General features: G+C 41.5%; 1 protein-coding gene across 2 annotated transcripts; it reads right to left on the reverse strand.

Moving 5' to 3' along the window:
• Positions 1 to 14,568: 14,568 nt before the first annotated feature.
• Positions 14,569 to 17,964, reverse strand: LOC137948377 (scarecrow-like protein 6). Of its 2 annotated transcripts, none has more exons than XM_068794461.1 (2): positions 16,749 to 17,964; positions 14,569 to 16,664 (listed from the first exon to the last, which is right to left on the reverse strand). In XM_068794461.1, exons 1-2 carry the CDS (start codon positions 17,503 to 17,505, stop codon positions 15,181 to 15,183), a joined length of 2,241 nt encoding a protein of 746 aa, XP_068650562.1. In that variant the 5' UTR covers positions 17,506 to 17,964; the 3' UTR covers positions 14,569 to 15,180. The 2 variants fall into 2 exon arrangements, with proteins under 2 accessions (XP_068650562.1, XP_068650561.1); XM_068794460.1 differs by having other exon boundaries at positions 14,569 to 15,081; positions 15,155 to 17,964.
• Between the last annotated feature and the right edge of the window lie 1,333 nt (positions 17,965 to 19,297).

Genomic DNA, 19,297 nt, shown 5'->3' on the forward strand with positions numbered 1-19,297 from the left:
GCATCTATCACATGGTCGACGGGTCGAGTACCTGTAGTCTTATTTTGTCTTAAAGCACAAATTAGACAGTGAGAATAACGTGGCAGATGTCTTAAGTCACATTATTAGCTCGTTGTCCACCATGAGTGTTTAGCTTATGGGCTTTGAGAACCTCTTAGACGATTATGCCTCATGTCCCGACTTTGGTGGCTTTATACAAATTTTCGAGAGGGACTGCATACCTACCGTCAATGACTTTCACGACCACAATGATTATTTATTTAGGGCCAACAAGCTATGTGTTCTCCGTACATCAGTGCGAGACTTTTTTATTTGGGAAATTCACGTTGGACTCAGGGGACATTTTGAGCGCAACAAGACCATTGAGGAGGTAGAGTGTCGATTTTATTGGCCTAGCTTAAAAAGGGATGCTATAAAATTGGTAAGACAATGTAGGACATGCCAATCGACCAAACACAAGATTGTATACCTCCCTACCAGTCCCTACATGCCCTTGGCAAGACCTGAACATCAATTTCGTTTTAGGCCTTTCCTATACCTTTCGGAAACACAACTCTATTTTCGTCATGGTGGACCATTTTTCAAAGATGGCTCATTTTATCCCCTACACCAAAACTTCTGATGCCTCCAAAGTTGCTCGACTTTTTTCGATGAGATTGTCAAGCTATATGGTCTTCCTCAAACCATATTTTTTGACAGGGATGTTTGCTTTATGAACTAATTTGGAAAACTCTAAGGTACTTGGTTGAAATGCTCTACTACCTACCACCCTCAAACCAATGGTCAAACTAAAGTTACTAACTGGAGCTTAGGGAATCTACTTCGATACGTCGTTGGTGATCATCACCAAACTTGGGATTTAATTCTTTCAACCGCTCAATTCTCATAGTACAATTCAATGAATAGGTCGATTGGTATGAGCCCGTTTCAAGTTGTCCATAATTATCAACCTCGGAAACCTTTAAATCCCATACCTATGTCTCCCCATACAAGGATCTCTGAGTCAACCACCTCATTTGCACGCAGAGTTCAAGAATTGCATGTTGAAGTTACTCAACATATTCAAGCAAGTAATGCCGGTGCAAACTTCAGATCAGTGCGCATAAATGTGAAAAACAATTTAATGTGGCTGACTATGTCATAGTTTGGATTTGATCTGAGTGGTTTCCTACGGGGCTTGCTCAAAAGTTGCAAGCTCGTAGTACAAGACCATTTAAGGTCTCAATGCTTATGTTGTTGATTTGCGACTTATTCAAGAATTAACTCCACTTTTAACATTAAGGACTTGATGGCATATAGGGGCCACTCATCCATTCCTGATGACCCTTTTTGTATTACACCTCTAGACTCCTCCACATCAACCGTTATAACACCTATTTCTTCTTCTGAAGCCCCTTTGAATCTTATTCCTCTCCCCATCACACCGGCACAAAAAGACCATATTGGTGCTACTTTAGATGAAGTTATTTTTACCAGAAGCGGTGAGGTTCAATGTTTCCTAGTACGTTGGGCAGTGCGATCGGATTCAGATTGCATTTGGATTTCTAATAGATATTGTAGTAGTTTTGGACCTGTCTTTGTTGGAGTATTATCAAAGCCACCAGGAATTACACTCGACAGGGTCAAGTTTCACCCACCCAATAGAGTTGGTGGAGGTACCTGTATGCCACCTGTGTGCCACTCGAAGGCATGGGGTTCCAAGGGGACCTACCACATTTTGGTTGGGTGATTATTTATCTTCATAAAATAAATTTATCTTCCTTGATTTTATGAGATTTTATTAGTTACTAATTTTATCTATTTTTGAGTTTTGAATTTCAATTTTTGTTATTAATTGATTGTAACAGTACGGTAAATCAGTGATGAATGAATGCAAATTTTCTCTCTTTATTGTTATCTCTCCTTCTCCTTTCTCGTTCTTCTTCTTCTCATTTTCTGTTCTTGTCTCTATCAAATTCCAGCAATGGAGTCAATTATTCATCAACCACGTACCTTTAATTAAAACCAATTAATCATCCCCCATCATCTTTTTCTACTTTGATGTCTTGACAAGAGGATCTCCTTGTGTCATTGGGATTCAGAGCATCGTTGACTTGGGGGGGTTAGTCAACAAAATGGATTTTAGAAGGTCAAGTTCATGTCTAACATGAAGACATGTCAGTCATGTACATGAACTTCATCTTCGCACTTGGTGTTAGTGTTGACGCCTTCATATACAGGAAAACAGTTTCCAGTGTTATAGTACCCACCCATTAGAAAAACATAAAAAACAAGGGAATCCCTAAACCTTTACAGTACACTTATAATTACAACATAATCCTTGAACCCCAAATTAGGTAAAACAATCATTATTACTACATGAATAAGTTAATTAATGTATAATTAAAATATATTAATATATTTATTAATTGAATTAGATATTTTATTGTGCATTAATATGGTAATTACATGAGTCAATGAAATACGCACATGATTAATTACAAGTAATAAATAAATAACGTTATAAATAACAAAAATGAAAGTAATATGTTTAGCTATTAATTTATTAATAACATATGATATACTATAACCTAAAAATGAATGATTTGAGAGGAAAAATTGATCTAATCATAACTTTAATACACTATATATTTGTACGTAATATTACCACTATTAAATCACTAATATAATATAATAAATAAATAATAAATATAATGAGTAAATAAATAATTATTTTATTAAAAACGTAATATGGGCGTAGTATTAATTAATAATATATTTCCAAAAAATTGAAATTAATCAATTGATCAAATGCATATTGTAACTATATTTTATTTACCAAACTTAAATATCTAGTTTAATATAGTAATAAAATTTAATAAAAATAATATATAAATAAATATACAAATTACTAATGTATTAAAGTTTTATTGTAATAACCAGTTCGTGATTAGTATTAAAATCATCAAATTACAAATTTAGTACATAGGAACAACACATGTTCAAAAACAATAAAAGATACAATCATCAGTTATCATTCCACATGCAAGTCGCTATGTCATCTTGAAATTGTGCGGCTCTTGTGGATTCTAATGCACGTCGAAAGTTTGTTACTTGGGTATCCTCTTCTACAAGACCATCGCTATCATCGTTGTCTGTATCTTCCGTTGCACGTAATTGAACCCCATCACCTCCTCCACCGAACTCGTCATCCGAATCATCATCTTCCAAACACTTAGGGGGGTTAGTCCACAATGAACTTGAATTGAAGTGAATAATTGAATTGAACTGAAATGAATTGATTCAATTTCAACTCATGTTTGAGTGTTAGTGTAGACGAGTTCAAGTGGCTGGAAAATAGATTCCAGTGTTAGTGCCCCCAAATGAAAAGTATGGTATAAAGAAGAGAATAAGTAACCTTTTATAATATACTTAAATAGAACATATACCTAAACATATAATTAACCAAAATAAACGTGATTACTACACTTATAAGTGATTTACCGTGTAGTATTAGAATATATTAATATCTTAATTAATTAAAAACTATATTATATGACTTAATGATTATAGTTTATTATAAATTAAAACAATAATTATGTGTGACTCGAATAAATTATACAAAATTAATAAAAAAATTAAAAAATAACATAAGAGAATATAATAAATAAACCTAATGGTTTACTTAATTATAGAAATTGGATAATTAAACCAATTAATGATTATGGTTTATTATAAATTAATATACTAATTACGTGTGACTAGAATAAATTATTTAAAATAAATAAAAAATTTAAAATAACATAAATGAATATAATAAATAAATAAATTATTTTGTAATGACATAAGATATAGTTTAACATTACAACTCACTATTTTATTACAAAATAAAAAATAAATAAAAATAAATAAATATATTAATTTATCAATAACATAATATATTTATTTACGTATTATTAATTAATAATATATTAACACAAAATGTAAATCTAGTGGTTTAAAGTTTATTATAATTAAAATAATTCATGATTAAAGTTTATTTTAAATTAATATACTAATGATGTGTTATTAGAATAAATTTTTAAAAAGTGAAAAAAAATAAAAAATAACAAGTCACCTTCGAAGAGCCCTTCTGCGAAAGAGACCTTTGATTTTGGATTTCCTAGGCGGCTCCGAGACCTTCGAAACCGCCACAAAATTCTGTTACGGAGTGAAGATCGACCTCACGGCAACAAATCTCCCTCCGTTGCTCTGCGTCGGCGAGGTTCCTATCCCAATCCGTTCTCTGAAGCACCATAGACTCGGTAAGAACCCTAAAATCCCATGAATTGCTGATGCCGATGGCAGAAACCCTAAGCATTGCACAGCGAGAGAGACAGAATGAATGAAGCTGGGGTGAACGGAGAAAGCAGAGAGCGAAAATGAGAGATGACGAGAGAAAGCAGAGAGAACGAAGACGAGAGGAAGAAATGGGGTGAAAAAATCGTCGGGAGATGAAGGCCGAGGGAGAGGGAGAGGAGAATAGGGAATGAGGATAATTTTATCCTTTTGGGTGGAAGGAAGAAGCAACACGCGTTGCGCGAGGAAAGTGGATGATTCGCAAAATAGGTAGGAATCAGTTCTCCCCCATATTTGCCTGAGCGAATGAAATGGTGTAATCTCACTTCAATTCAATTCTTTCTACACTAACGCTATAATTTGATGAATTAGGTAATGCGGGGAGAATTCATTCCACTTCATTGTGGACTAACCCACCCTTAATCCCTACATACAAAGCACCAAACCCTAAAAACACTAAACCCTAACCCTAATAAAAAATTTAGACCCTAAACTGTAACACTAAACCCCACAATTATGCACAAATAACCCCGAATTAGGCACTGAAACTAAAATTAAATCAAATACAACACTCATTTAATCAGAAAAAAAATTAGGTTTTAGTCATACCTTCTGAAATTTGGGGAAAAGCGAAGCCGAATGGGGAAATCGATGCCGAATCGAAGTAGAAATTAAAAAATTGAAGAAAACCGAAACCAAAATAGGGGAAATCGCAAGAAATCGAAAAGTATTTTGGGAGAAAAGATAATAGCGAGAGGGAGAAGGGAGTGAGATGCCAAAAGGGAGAAAATAGGGAGAAGAGATAGAGAGAAGAGAGGGAGGCCGAGAGGGATAAGAGAGAGGGAGAAGCGAACAGGAGATTCAGAGGGAGAGCAAGTCTAAGATGGAGAAAAGGATACTGAAAGGACGTTCGCAGAGAGAGATGGAGGCCGTAGAGAGGGAGACTGGAGAGGGACGCTGGAGACGAGAGAGGGAGCAGAGAGCTCGGGGTTTAGGGAGACGACAGAGGGGTTGCAGTAACGAGAGAGGGGTGCAGGAATTTAATGGCAGAAATGAGCGAGAGGGTGTGCGGCAGAGAGAGCTCCACGCTCGTTTCATGTACATGATTCTCAAAATTGGGCAGAAAGCACTTTCCGTCGTTTACTCTTGGGACATGATCTCTTGAGTCATGAATGATCATGTACATAATGAAGTTTGGCGCTCCCTAACGACCTCAAGATATGAACTGAGTAATGCGCCTGAAGTTCAAGAACTCATGAAGTTACAAATCACTTGTTCTCTTGGGACATGATCTCTTGAGTCATGAATGATCATGTACATGACATGAAGTTTGGCGCTCCCTAACGACCTCAAGACATGAACTGAGTAATGCGCCTGAAGTTCAAGAACTCATGAAGTTACAAATCACTTGTTAAAGTGACTCAAATTTCTAATTTGAAGAGCAAGAATGTAAATCCAGGAACTTGATAGTAGGATGGAACAACAATTTTTTGTATCCTTGAAAATTGGATCTATAGTGTTTGGAAGAAGCAATGTAAAAGATTTTGAAAGGATGAGAATTAGGTTTTTTAGACCCATTTTAGTAATGCCAGTTATTATATCAACAAGGAAATGCACCAATATTAACATGATGAATTCTCGTCTGCACATAGGTCTACCATGATTCCGACTAGTTTTAAATAGCCACTTGATCTATTTTTTCTTTGTCAATAGAACTACCAACTAGAGGTAAAGTGGATGGAACCAACTGGAAGCCTTCCTCCAACATTATTAGGTTATTTTTGCTATTCGAGATGCATCTTCCCAGCTAAATTAGCTCATGTTCCTTCAAATCACTCTTAAAATAGTCCTTTAGTTAATCTATGGTGCAAAAATGCAGTAAATAAATATTACACTGATGTGAATTATTGTGATCATTATCTCAAGCCATTAGTATTATTGGTTCTCTGGATCTGTATATATACATCTGTCAAATTTACCCAATTCTGAAACACTGGACAATTTTATCTGGCTCATGACCCAAAACGAGTGTATTTGATTTCCTTTAATGCAGGTGGATTGCTTGATAGAGTAGATAGTTACATTTACACAGGTGCTTTGGCATTCTATTTTGTCAAAGCACTACCCTTTTACGGAGTTTGAAATTTAGAAGTTAAGATCACTACAGAATTGTTATTTGAAAAGTTAGAAATGTTCCTTTTGTCCATGCTGGATACTGAAGCCTTGATGACACACTAACTTATCATGAGGGCATCGAACAAGCAGTTGGACATCGATTGATGCAGGAGAATAGCGGACCGGGAAGGTTATGCCTCGGCCGGATGCACTGAAGAGCTGTCTAATGAATCCTTGGATGCAACATATCTTCACAATGGGAAAATGTCAATCTGGTTCTCTCCGAATGAGCTGCTCTTCTTGCTATCGAACCTTTGCAGCCGGGGTCGTTTACCCATCTTCATTTTGCTTTAGATCCAGGCTTTTGGAAGCCCATGTCTTTTGAGCAAATTCTCTTCTTTACATGTGTGGCACCATCATGCTACCACAGGAGGTGAGCTGGTTTCTGAATGGAGTACTGCGCAGGGATTAGGAGATGGAAAATATGCCTCAGCTTGTAGGGCGCGCCCTTGTGTTACAGTTGAGTCTGGATTACTTGAGGCAGTGTTATCAGGACCGTTTATTCGTTTGGGATTCCCGTGAATCACCACCAGCCTGATTGTTGTTGGGCTCAATTCAGGAAATTTTGGGTGTCTCTCTCTTGAAGACTGATGGCAGAATTTGATTTACGGACATACTTGTTAGGACTACATCTTTTTAGCTTCACAAAATTTTGTAGATTCTTTTTAAAACTTCAGCTATGATAAGAAAAAACAAAGATAATTCACCATTTTAGGCATCAACTTAGTGAAGCTTCAGCTAACTAAACTGTTAAAAAGCAAACTGGCCAAATCAGATCTTGTTAAAGGGGCGAAAACAACTACCTTATTGACTGGTCTGGTTATTCCAGGGAAAAAATGGTTTAAACATGACGTTAGGATTTGCCCAAATAACGCATAACTCAGCCAGGTTGACCCGGCTTTGAGAGTACTCTAAATCATATTCTCCTCTGAACATCACAGAAAACTGCCCATGCTCGATCCAAATCAGAATCTGAACTATAAAGAGAATCAACCCAACTCAGACACCCGTATTGGTTTCGAGGCCGTATTCTTTTCTTTTATTTTCTCTTTCTTTTCTTGTCTCTCTACTTTCTACTTTCTGTGTTCCAACAGCCTAAAGACAAAAGGACGCTTAGGATTGATGAATAATGGTTCGGTCTCTCTTCAGTGTTAACAGAGGCTTCTAGAGATTGCCACATCTGAGGCATTTAAACCATAAAAAATCCCTGTGGGCTGGCATGGTCCCGTGCAATCAACAATTTGACGCAAATGCAAACTACTTTAGAGCATAGATAATAGATCCGCGTTCTGGCCATTTGTGTTTGGTCCCCCACCCCCCTATACCACATGAGATTCACAATATATACGGCACAGCTATTCCTTCTTCAAATATACTTTATCACAATTAGACCCTGATATTCTTCCCCCCTGATATAGTATTCTTAGGCAACTTGTCAATGATTGTCTAAGAAATTTATATTCTACTGTTGTGTATCAGCAGTCCAACCTCTTCATCTTTCTACCAAGCTCTAATATCCTTATCTCATACCAACTTTTTATGGCTCCATTCGAAATTAGAACCTCTTATTCACCCACCTATGAATTGATTAAGCAAAAGAAATAGTCACTTTAGTGGAGTTTATTACTAGTTCACATGTGTCAACTCTACATATATTTCTAGGAAATGAATCTGTTTCTTATTGGTCTACTTAGTAATGCTTAAACAGGGAAGAAAAGAAAAAGAGAGAGAGAGAGAAAGCAGATGTTAAGATATTCTCTCAGAGCCGTTGGCAACTGAAACAGTGATTGTGTGTAATTTCATTAGAACATTAGGCCGCCTTATTGGTCACTTGATCCTTGAAAATTCTGGACAGTATGTTCTAGTGGGAGAAGCATAATTCTTGTAAGCTTTACATAAGCTTTGTCTAGTGTGCAAAGATTGCAGAGATTCTATTTCTAGAGTGATAATGCCCTGAAAAATCAAATCTAGAGAAAGTGGAAAGTAGGGATATGTTTCGATGCTCCTCCCTTCCGATGAGCACCTGCCATTGGTTAAAAGGAACAAGCTAAAAATTTCCTATATCAAAATTTTATACGGTAGATAGGAGCATGTACACTAATCTCTACCAGCCAAATTAGTGCACATGCTAACAGATCCAAAAACCTAAACAGACGGGGACATCATTTAAATTTTCAATATAATCTGTGCTGATAGAGTACAATGGAGGATGAGAATTCATGTGTCCATCCCCGACAAAGTTGGAGGAAGGCTCTCTTGATGACGATGAATGTGATACATGCTAGAAGTCTGAGATCACCAATATAAATTGAAGAATCTGGGCAGTGCTGAAGACAGTAGAAGAGGAACCCTAACGGTCAGCACAGGTAGATGACTGAAAGAGATGGGCAATACACCGAAATTTGGTGTCTAGTAGTTAAGGGGACGAAGTAATGAGAATAGAAATATTAAAAAACCACTAAATTCTTTAGGTTCAGGAAAGGAGTGAGAGATTCTTAAAGGGGTCATGAGTGTTCATGTCAACGTAGTCGGTTTGGAACCCTATCTCCCTTTCTTTCTCCACCCACAATCCAAAGTCGTCTGGAACAAAACCAATCACTTGTTCAAAGCAAATCCAACACCATGAGTTGAGTTCTTGACAAGCCTCTCACATATCCGAAATCCAGCCGCCCATAGAAAAGGGCCGGACCAGTATAAAACAAAAGAGGAAAAGTGTTGCCAATAATTTCTCAACCAGAAGAGGATGCAAAGCCTCTCTAACAACTCTTGTTGGTTCTGTCTTCATGGGTTCTTCCCTTCACATATTATTATGGTTATTGGAAACATGGAACATGGAACTTGGAACTTCAGATGGTTGGAGAAGATATCAATCACAAGGCATTGACCCAACAAAGGGAACATGAGAAGAAACAAAACCGCCCAAGTTAATTGAGAGAAAGAACAAGTTCTAAATTTCTTTTGGTTCATAAAATAAAAAACCCTGACAGGGACATAAGACAAATGAATGTTGGGTTGACCTTAAAGAAATAAATTGTGAGAGACGATAAACAGAAAAAGAGAGAGAGAGAGAGAGAGAGAGAGAGAGAGAAATGAGTCTTAATTTGGAAGCTACCCAAGTAGTCCAAGCAAGAAGCTGTAGAGCCCAATATTCCACTAAGAAGCGGTAGTCCAAAGGTGAAAAGGAGATTACATGGCAATGGACCTTGTCACACTGGGATGGAAAACGAGATGGGAGGTGAGGTGAGAGAGGACCACCAAAGAGAGCAAGAGCCTTGTGGAAGAAGAGAAAACGGCTTGTGGGACCTGCCCAAGTGGCCTTTTTTGACGCCCATGAGTGCATACTTTGGGGTTTTGGTATAAAAGAAAATGTGTGGGAAGGAAGGATCGCGTTGTTTCTACGCCCACCAAAAAAATATATCTCTCAAGCTCTCTATCTATATCAATAGATGTAGATGCATAATTTAACTAAGCATATACACGTCTGATATGATATGGTGTGTGGTGAAGCATCTGCAAAAGAGGCAGTAAAAAGTTGTGTAATGGCAACCTAAACTTTTCTTGCACACGCACACATCTCCTCCTGCCCCCGCCATGCTTTTTCACTTTAGCCACGTCCATATCCTCACCACATGGCTTTAGTTTTGGCTTTGGATCTTGTTTCTGTATCTTCTCGCCTATCAGGCATTTTATCATACGTCTCATCTACGTACCTCTTAGAATGTGGATGGCACCGACCGCCACAGCCTATCCGATTCAGCGCGCAGCAGCTCCCTCTCCCCAATCTGCGCAACCTGAGAATTTTTACAGGAAATCAGATTATTAACAAACCACTTGCAGCGATGAAATTCCAGTTATTGATCCACAAGTTGTAAACCTGGCATAGCAGATTCTTAGCTAGAGAGATGGAAAAAGCCGGCTCGTGTCTCATGAAGGCATCAATGTTTCGAATCGAATCCCTCACTCCCAGGAGGCTCCACCCTCACAAAAGCACACCCCTCCCCATTCCTTGATGAAAAGTTGTTTATCATTATACTTTCCAAGGGATCTGATTTTGAGGAATTGAAAAGCGTGTATGGGACTTTTATGTTCTCTTCTCCTTTTCTTTCTCTCTCTTCCTTCCTTCTCTGAAATCTTTGCACAAAGTGAACATACAATACAAATATAAAATTCCAATACAATGGAGCTCCTTGCACGACCCACCGGCTAATGTGTCCTTTGAGAGAGAAACTGAACCAACCCAGCAGTGGGCCATTGGAACATGTGGGATCCACTGCGACGGTGGGTCTCGGGTTGTCTGTGGCAGTGCCACTTCTGAAACAAAGATCAGATTGCGTCATCCTCATCTGCACCAACACTGACTCCATTCTTGGAATCTTCTTTCCTCCATTGAGGTGACTAAAGAGGAGAGAGAGAGAACATGGCAGGGTAAATTTTGAAGGGAAGATGAATTGGGCTGTGTGAGGAACCACTAATAAGGGGAACCATCTTTTCCCTTCATTTTCCCTTCATTACTACTCTCTTTTCTCTGCTTTTCTTCTGGGTTGGCTGGTTACTCCGGCTGGGGCTGACAGCCAAAAGGAAAAAGAGCGAAAGATGGGGGGAAAAAAATGGCAGAAGGCAGGCATTTCTTTGTCGGCTGGAAGGGACCACTGGAAATCGAAGAGCCGCCACTTCGAGCTCGTAAGAACAATTGAAACGGTGAACTTGCCACTAAAGTGGCTTGAGGGACAAGTGTGGGATTGCAGAGCACCTTTTGCTCTCATGGGTTTCAAGGAATGTCTGTACTTAAGCTTCTCCCTTAGTTTGAGAGCGACCCTTCATCCCCGCCATGTTTGCGGCATGTTTGATAAGGAAATTCCTTTTGTTCCTCGCCTTATTCTTTGCCTTTCTCCAATCATCCGCCATTAATGTTGTTGTTGTTGTCTTCGGGATAAAAGTGAAGGAAGAACAATTAACAACAAAAACTAAAAAACACGGTGTTCGAGTCTTTGATGTCTCATAATCAAAACAACAAGCAGCTGCTGCTCCTAATCTTCTTCTCCCTCAAGCAGTCAAAAGAAAGAGAAAATGATGTCATGATAAAAGAACTTTGAAGCATTGGTCAGAGCAGCATTCATGCATTGGACCCTTTTAGGTCAGATAGGTTGATTGCAGAGGACCACGTCGAAATGAAATAGTTCACAGAATGATCCACCCATGAACGTCGCAGAAGCTGTAATCCAAGGCTGTCGCTGCATTCACGTAAATCAAGAGAAAGCAACCAAATCCCCGTAACCGTTTGGGACCCACGGTTCGAAGTGGGTTGAGTGCAGTCGGCCCCCCTGCCCCCCATTTCCCTTTTCTTCTTTTCTCCCGCCATAAAAATAGAACAGCCTGATGCATGTGCAGAGCGAGCGCTTTCTCTTTTTGCGAGCTTTCTCAGCTCTCACTGTTTCAGAACTCTTACAAACATCTTCTACGCCGAGTTTGAAATTTTGAATTCTCAAACTAAAAGCAAATAAGGGAAAAACAAGGTAACAGAAATTCAAGTCCAGGATCGAACCACATCATCTTCTGCAAACCTCACTCAACAGCAACTTCACAAGCTGCTAAAGGTGGACCAGAAAATGAAATCACAGGCACCATCTGATGCCAGACAACCGTAAAGCGCCATAAAAAATCACACCCAACTCTGTGGAAGGAAATAATTGAAAGAAAACCGGAACCCAAAAGGGTCTATTATTCTTGGTACAGATTAACAAGCCAGTGAGAATTACGAGCTGGAAGGTGGGACCCGCTATTCTAATTGCTTTAACCCTAAGGCCCGCTGATCGGACGGCACTGCCTACGGATCGTCTTTTTTTATGTTAGGTTAATTTTGGTGACTCGGGGCCCACCGCTGTAGCGTGTCTTCTCTGTTTATAGCATTTTATTGTGCAAGAGTGCGGATACCGTTTTCCGAAAATTTCGATTTTGGTTCTTTCAAGTTAATGAAGCGCAGGCCCACCGTACGATTTCAACCGCCTCGTTTTGCCACGACGCACAGGGGAGAGACACGTACGAACCTACGACCCAACCAGGGTACCGAGCCCTTGGAATTCCGAAACGGCGGGTTTGCGACTGTGGGGTCAAAGACGTTCCACTTAGAAAGTTGGCCCACGAAGTGACGTCGACGTGTCGATCTTCATCAACCTTGTATCCTCTATCGAACGGAGAGAAGAAAACCTAAAAAGAAAAAGCGAAGAAACAAAGCCATGGCCGATTTCTGCTGGCACGCGTGGCTCCATTCCTCGCAAGAGCATTGGATTCTCTGATCAAGCACCGGTCAAATACTCACACCTTTTCAAAAACAATCTGACGGCTGAGATCGACTAATCATCATGCACTGCTCCCTGCAGCGAATGTGAGAAACCGGTGACTCGGAATCACTTAAAGGCCTCCATGATTCGAAAGTCATCAACGCCAACTTGATGATCTGACCGGCAAACAACGACAGAGGTGACGAGCGACGACCATCGCCGTCCACCCTCTTCTTGCATCATCGAAATCTTATACGCCATCAAAATCATTATCTCTAATTACAGAAGTCGCCATCCCCCCCCCCTATAAACTCAAGCGGCTTCCGACTTAATTAATCATTTAATTGTTAAGTCCCAAATTATTAACCGCATTAATCAAGTTTTTAACTGAAATTAACGAAGCTTTTTCTTGGAGCAGTTTTCGTCCCGTTCGATCCTGGTGCGCAGCAACTCCTGTTTTCTCCAATAAAGAAACGCCATTTTTGTTTGTAAACAGGGAAACAAGCGACTTCCATTCCACCTGCAACATGGGCGCTCGCATTTCTTTTTTATCACTTTCCTTCTGGTTCAAAGCAAGGGGCAGCTTGATAGAAAAAAGCAGGCTTTAGAGATAATGATGTCAAGGTCCAACAAGGAAACAAATAATGATAATACGGGGAGAGAATGAAAAATGCGTCTGCAACATGCGACCATGTGATGTGTGTATATCCAGGCGCTTTCTTTTTGTTTTCAAAATGGGGAGAAGATAGGGGGGCTCTCTGCTGTCTCGATTAGACTGGCTTGATCACGCCAAAGGGTCTGAAAAGATTCAGATACTTGAACGCGTCCCTAAGGAGAAAGATTCAGATACTTTGGACGCGTTCGGGAAGAGGGGAAAAGAAAAGAGGAGACGTTAGATCACTTTTACATCATTACCCACTTTGCTAGCCATTTTCTCAACCCGAGATTTTAAGGATAGCAGAGATTTTCACACAGAAAAATTGGGTTCGGTTCATCAAATCTCTTCCCGGGAACAAAACACACTTAAAAGATACACAAGAACAAGTCTTGCGATCTCCCGACATGCTTAAACTACAGCTGAATAGCTCATATGGGGAAGTGTTTTTTTTTTGTTTTTTTTTGGGTGGGGGTCATTTTGTCTGCAAAAAATAAGAGATTTCTACACCCAGAAAGCAAACAATAGACAGAGGATTATCGTTATTCTTCTACTTAATTTATCCAAAATTCTAACAGAAACTTGGAATATATGCATCACAAGTTTGAGATTACAGGTCGGTACCAGCTTACTAATGAAAAAGTAACAGCAAAGACAACATTACCATGTTCAGAAAATACAGGACAAACCATGGCAGAAAGATGCCTGGGGCGCCTCTCTGCACTACTTGCATCCATGGCGTTCATTTTTTTTACCTAATAAATCTTATTTATGACAGAGATAAGATGTGATCATCACTACCCACTGAAAGACAGGAGGATTGAGTTATGCGTTGTCTAATATATCCAGTTTCAAATGTAAGAGCTAGACTATAAGAAATTAAGAGTAAATTTCCCTACCATTTTTCATCCGCTTCATCATAAAATCATACCACCTTCCGTTTCTTTTTTGTTTGCACTTCTGAAAGGAATTACTAGTTGAGCATGCGACCAGAAAAAGTACTAAACAGAGACTGCTCTCATCAAGGCAGAAAAAATTTTAGACGGCTGAATAACACTCAATTGGCTGAACCAGGATAAACCAATTTAGTTGCCATCAAACCACATCAAGAATGAAAACTGTAAAGGCAAAAAGTTCGTTTGAATTTGTTGTTTCACCATTGATGTCCACTAGATAGCACAGCTCTGAAATACAGTAATTGGCAAAAGATGCAAATGGTTTGACACAAATAAAACTACAAAGAACAAGAACAAATAACTCAAAGCAAAAAAGAGGAAGTAAATCACATATATGTTAAGCAAACTATGCAGCCATACTGAAACAACACAGGAATAAATTTTGGGGCAATAAATGTTCCTTCAATTTCTTCTCGTTGTCAAGTGTACAACCCATAACCAGCTAACCCAGAAGAAGTAATCGCCATGGTTATGGCATAAACAGTAGAACACCTTAACACTAGTAATATCCAAAGGTTCAAAATAAAGAAGAGAGACAGTACTGAACCTTCCAGTTTCTCTGAGTTTTTGTTCAACTCGTAAAGCAATCGGGTAACAGGAGCAGAAAGCCACCCACAGGCATGAAATTGGAAAAAGGAACAAAAGTGTGCCACCACTGGAGAACATCCACATCCACAGTTTGAATTATTATGTTAAAAACCTACAAAGTGCAATAAGTTAATGGTGCACCTTCAAGATTGATAGTTCTCAAAGAGTAGTGCATAGCAACATGCCTGTGGTAAAATGCTGCTGCTGCTCCTCAGCACCTCCATGCGGACACTGATACAAGCTCCCCTCTCTGCCAAAAGAGGCAAAGTGAGGCCTGGCGCTTCTCTACTTGGAATCCCCTCACCCTTTTTACGACATACTCAGCTTGTGTTTCTGTGAAATTGCTGAAGGGAATGGGAGAAAACCCAACTGAAGCGAACAGGTTCCTCCAAGGCAACATTTTTTCTCCGGCTCGGTGCCTGGCAACGACAGTGGTTTCAATTCTGGGTTTCAGCAGATATCGCTCAATCTTCTGCACAGCTTCTGAATTCACATTAACTGCGTCCAGTGAATCCAATAAGATTGAATAGGACTGGAGAGCGCTGTGGAAATGGACGGAGAAAGGGACGTCACTTCGGTCGGACCCATGGTCTACAGACACTACGATCTTTGGATTGAGCTGTTTCACCAAACGTAGGAGAGAGGGAACGAAGGGGCTGGCTGGACCCACTGGAAAGTTCACGGCAACGGCCTCGTTATCGGAGAGGTTGAGCAGAGCTGAGGAGGGATCGAAGGAGTCGAGGTTGATGACATTGAATTCAAAAGAGATGTTGAGGTCAGTGGCGAAGTGGGTGAGATTCTCCCTAGTAAGCCCAAGCTCGAGCGGGTCATGGGATGAAGGAGACGCGAAGGCAGTGATTTTGAGGGAAGGCACCCCGTTGCGCTTGAGCGCAATTTCCTGCATAAAGGAAGCCCATTGTCCGCCGAGGCCGATATCAAAATCCACGATATGGATTTGTCTGTAGCCCTCGAGGGCTTCGAGGAGAGCCTGGTTGGAGGTGAAATTGGCGAATTGGAGGAAAGGAGAAATCTCGGAGAAGACCTTGTAGGCACTAATCTTGAATACCACGTCCAAGGGGGAGGGGGTCGGAGTGGTCGTGGGGTCGATGAGCAGTCGCAGGGCCTCCTTGAAGTAGAAAGCCGCCCTGAGTAGGGGCTTTCCGACGGGGGAGGAAAGCTGGTGATTGAGCCGCGCCAATATCCCTTGCGCGTGTACCGAATTCCCTGTCTCGACCAGCTCGGCGGCCTTGAGTAGCTGGTCCACTATTGCCTGCTGCTGCTGAGCCACCGCGGCCTCGTCTCCCACCTTGGGTTTCGATGGCCTCTGCTGGAGGTGATGAGGAACTAGTAAATGAGAGAAGCTCTGCTGTTGCTGCTGTTGTTGCGGCTGTTGCGGAGGCTGATGCCTCCGGAGGAAGACATCTTGACCCGAATCCGCAAATGGAGTTTTGGGGATCTGGATGTTCTGTTCCAGGATGGCGGGGTGATGGCGTTTCGGCTGCGGCGGGAGGATGAGGTGCTGCTCCTGCTGCCCGTACTGCAACGGCAGCAAGAAAGATGAATTTTGAGGAGGGTGGACCTGTTGCTGGTTGATGAGGGGGTGGGGACTGAAGAGCTGAGGCTTTTCTTCCACCGCTTCCAGCTGCAGCTGATGATGATGATGACGATTTTGTTGTTGTTGCTGATAGAACAATCCTGGCGGAAGAGACATTGGAACATGGAGATTGATCGGTAGATTATTAGCCGGAGACGAGAACATGGGGCTTGTGTGATTGTTACCGTTGTTGTTTCCACCCACAAAAGGAACCTTGTAATTAGGCAGAGCACAAGCAGCCGACGTGGGAGCAGAAACCAGTCTAACGCTGTTCCCATTCAGAGGTACAAAATCCGCCGCCGAGCTAGCAGGATGAACACTGGCATTCACATTAATAGCAGGATTAATGGCAGAACCCGTTTCGTACCCGAAGCCAGGATCGATAAGCCCGAACGCAGGAGCTGCTTGCCCACTGGACTCGAACTCGGCCGGGCCTCCGCCCGTCTGCAGAAGATTCTTCAGGCCGGAAGAAGGGTCCTCAATATCACCCATAAACCATCTGAAAAAATTGGGGTCGTGCCCAGGAGAGGACGTCGATGCGGCCAACATATTCTCCCAATCATCCATCCCAAGCGTGGTACATTTTTCACCAACGATCTCCAAGGACGACGGTATCGGCTGGAGATCGGACGCCCATTCTTCCTTGCGACTGCCGGAATCGGTGGTGTTGCCGGCACCAGACACATCCTCTTGCTGCTGAGACGGCAGCCATTTGTGCGGAGGGTTGTCGGAAACAGCCGCCACGCCGGCGGTATCGGTGGAGCCGCCCAAAGAGGAGGACAGCGTTGAGGTGGACGTTGGCGGGCTCGGACTCCTTCGCGTATCCAGAACAGAGGTGGGCTCGAGCCCTTCCTTTTTCCACTTCGCCGACGAAAGTGCAGCCGAAAACTCCGACACGTCCAAAACCCCCTTCCCCGGAAAATTAAAGGGCACCGCCCTCATCTAAAACATCAAAACTAGCACAATCCAAACCAGAAACTCGGGAACCAAACCTCACAAGATCTTAATCGAGAGAAAAAGAACCAGAGGAACAAACACTCCAATCCCGTAAACCTTTACTCTTTCCCCCCAACAAACGGAAAAAACAGAAATTTTAGCTCTTCTTTCGGATTTGAGACAATAGCAGCACTACTCCCGTCACCCGCATGCCCTTCAAAGAACCTACTCCAGCAAACAACCCCAACTGCAGCAACTCCTTCTCCATCCCCCATCTATCTCCCCTTCCGCTTCAGCTCCATTACCATCTCCTCCTTCCCCTTCTCTTTGTTTCTACCCTTTGTTACGTTGTCTCTCTTTTCTTCCCTCTGGCATCGTAGTAGTACCCTGTACCCTTCTCTACTCTGCCATGGATGCGTGCAACATAAAAAAGGTAATAAAGTGCCCCTGCCCTCTCTCTCCCCCTCTTTCTCTCTCTACGTTCCACCATTTTTTCAAATTAGACGTATTTATCTCTGCCGGGGCTCTCCTGTCACCCCCCTACAGCGCTGCTTTTTTTTAATCTCACAGGACTCAGAACCCGAAAACCGCGCTGTACATGAATAACGTCGTAAAAGAGAAAAGGCCGATCGCTCAAAATATCGTCGCCAATCTTTTGTTAACGAAAACACTCTCCATTCCTTCCAATTTTTTAGCCCATTCTTGGGGGTATTAGCGTCGTCTGGGTCCGCTTTTGAAGTGGAAAGAGCTTGAGATGAGATCTCGAGAGAAAAAGGTAATCTGAGAGTAAGTATTCTGCGTAGTGTTCGAGACTCTGTTTTAAGTTCTCGCGAGACGAAAAATTGGGTCTTTTTCTTGTTTATGTTTTTTTTTGTGGCTGTAGTGGTTCGGTTTTAAAAAGTTTCGATTAAGTGTAACGGCTGCGCCAGATCGGGTCCAGAGTTCGAGCCTTCTGGACCAATCGCAGTGGGGGTTCGGTTTTCCCTTTGACCATCCTTTTATCAACCGGAAAAGCGGGTCACAAAGCTGTGGCCGGCAGACCAAAGTACGGCCGGACCGCAGCCGTAGGGGTCTACCGGGTTGTTTCTTTGGCTCGTAGGCGTTGGCGGTTACTTTATTTCTTCTACCGCCGAATTTAATCTTGCTCTGACCCACAGGCGGGAAATGCGCGATGGCGACGCGTGTGGACCAAGATATAAGGATGATCGGAGTAGCGAGGAGGTCTAAGGTATGTAGCTCGTGTGACCATTTTTAGTGTAACTGCCACTGTAGGGTCCACTTACGAAGATGTCACAGTGGGTCCTACGACACTTGGAAGCTTGTATCGTCGGTGTGTCTTTTATAACACTAAACAACCCACCGAAGTAGACTACACGGGAGAAAATTAGGGATTAGTTTTAACTCCTTATGTCTATTTAAATTATGATGAGATGAGGGATGTTCTTACGCAAAATGGATCCTACCTGTAGGGGAGGGGGTCCTATATGTTCCATGAGTCCTACCTATCAATGAGATTTTTGTCGTTGACATAGAAATGGGGAGGGGGGCCCTTCTCCTCATCCTCTCATCCCCAAAGGGGAGAAGACGACGTGAGCCTCTCCATCCTTCACTAATAGGTTGGATTAGGGTAACTAGCAAATCCCAACTCTGGTATTAGGACAGGGCCAAACTCCAACTAACCTAACCCTTATTATGACCTATCCTAAAGTGAATAGCATTTGACCAAAATATCCTCATGCATGGTTTGAATATGCAAGACTATAGCTAAGGTTGTGGCACGAAGCCAAACCGGTTTGCA

This window comes from Aristolochia californica, unplaced genomic scaffold (assembly GCF_029961685.1).
Source record: "Aristolochia californica isolate CCGP_79_NKW_82.1479 unplaced genomic scaffold, dmAriCali1.0.hap1 SCAF_13, whole genome shotgun sequence".
Lineage (NCBI taxonomy): Eukaryota > Viridiplantae > Streptophyta > Magnoliopsida > Piperales > Aristolochiaceae > Aristolochia > Aristolochia californica.

What these genes read in the sequence shown, in the direction of transcription:
- LOC137948377 (XM_068794460.1), bottom strand. Translation starts at nt 17,505, where the DNA reads ATGAGGGCGGTGCCCTTTAATTTTCCGGGGAAGGGGGTTTTGGACGTG.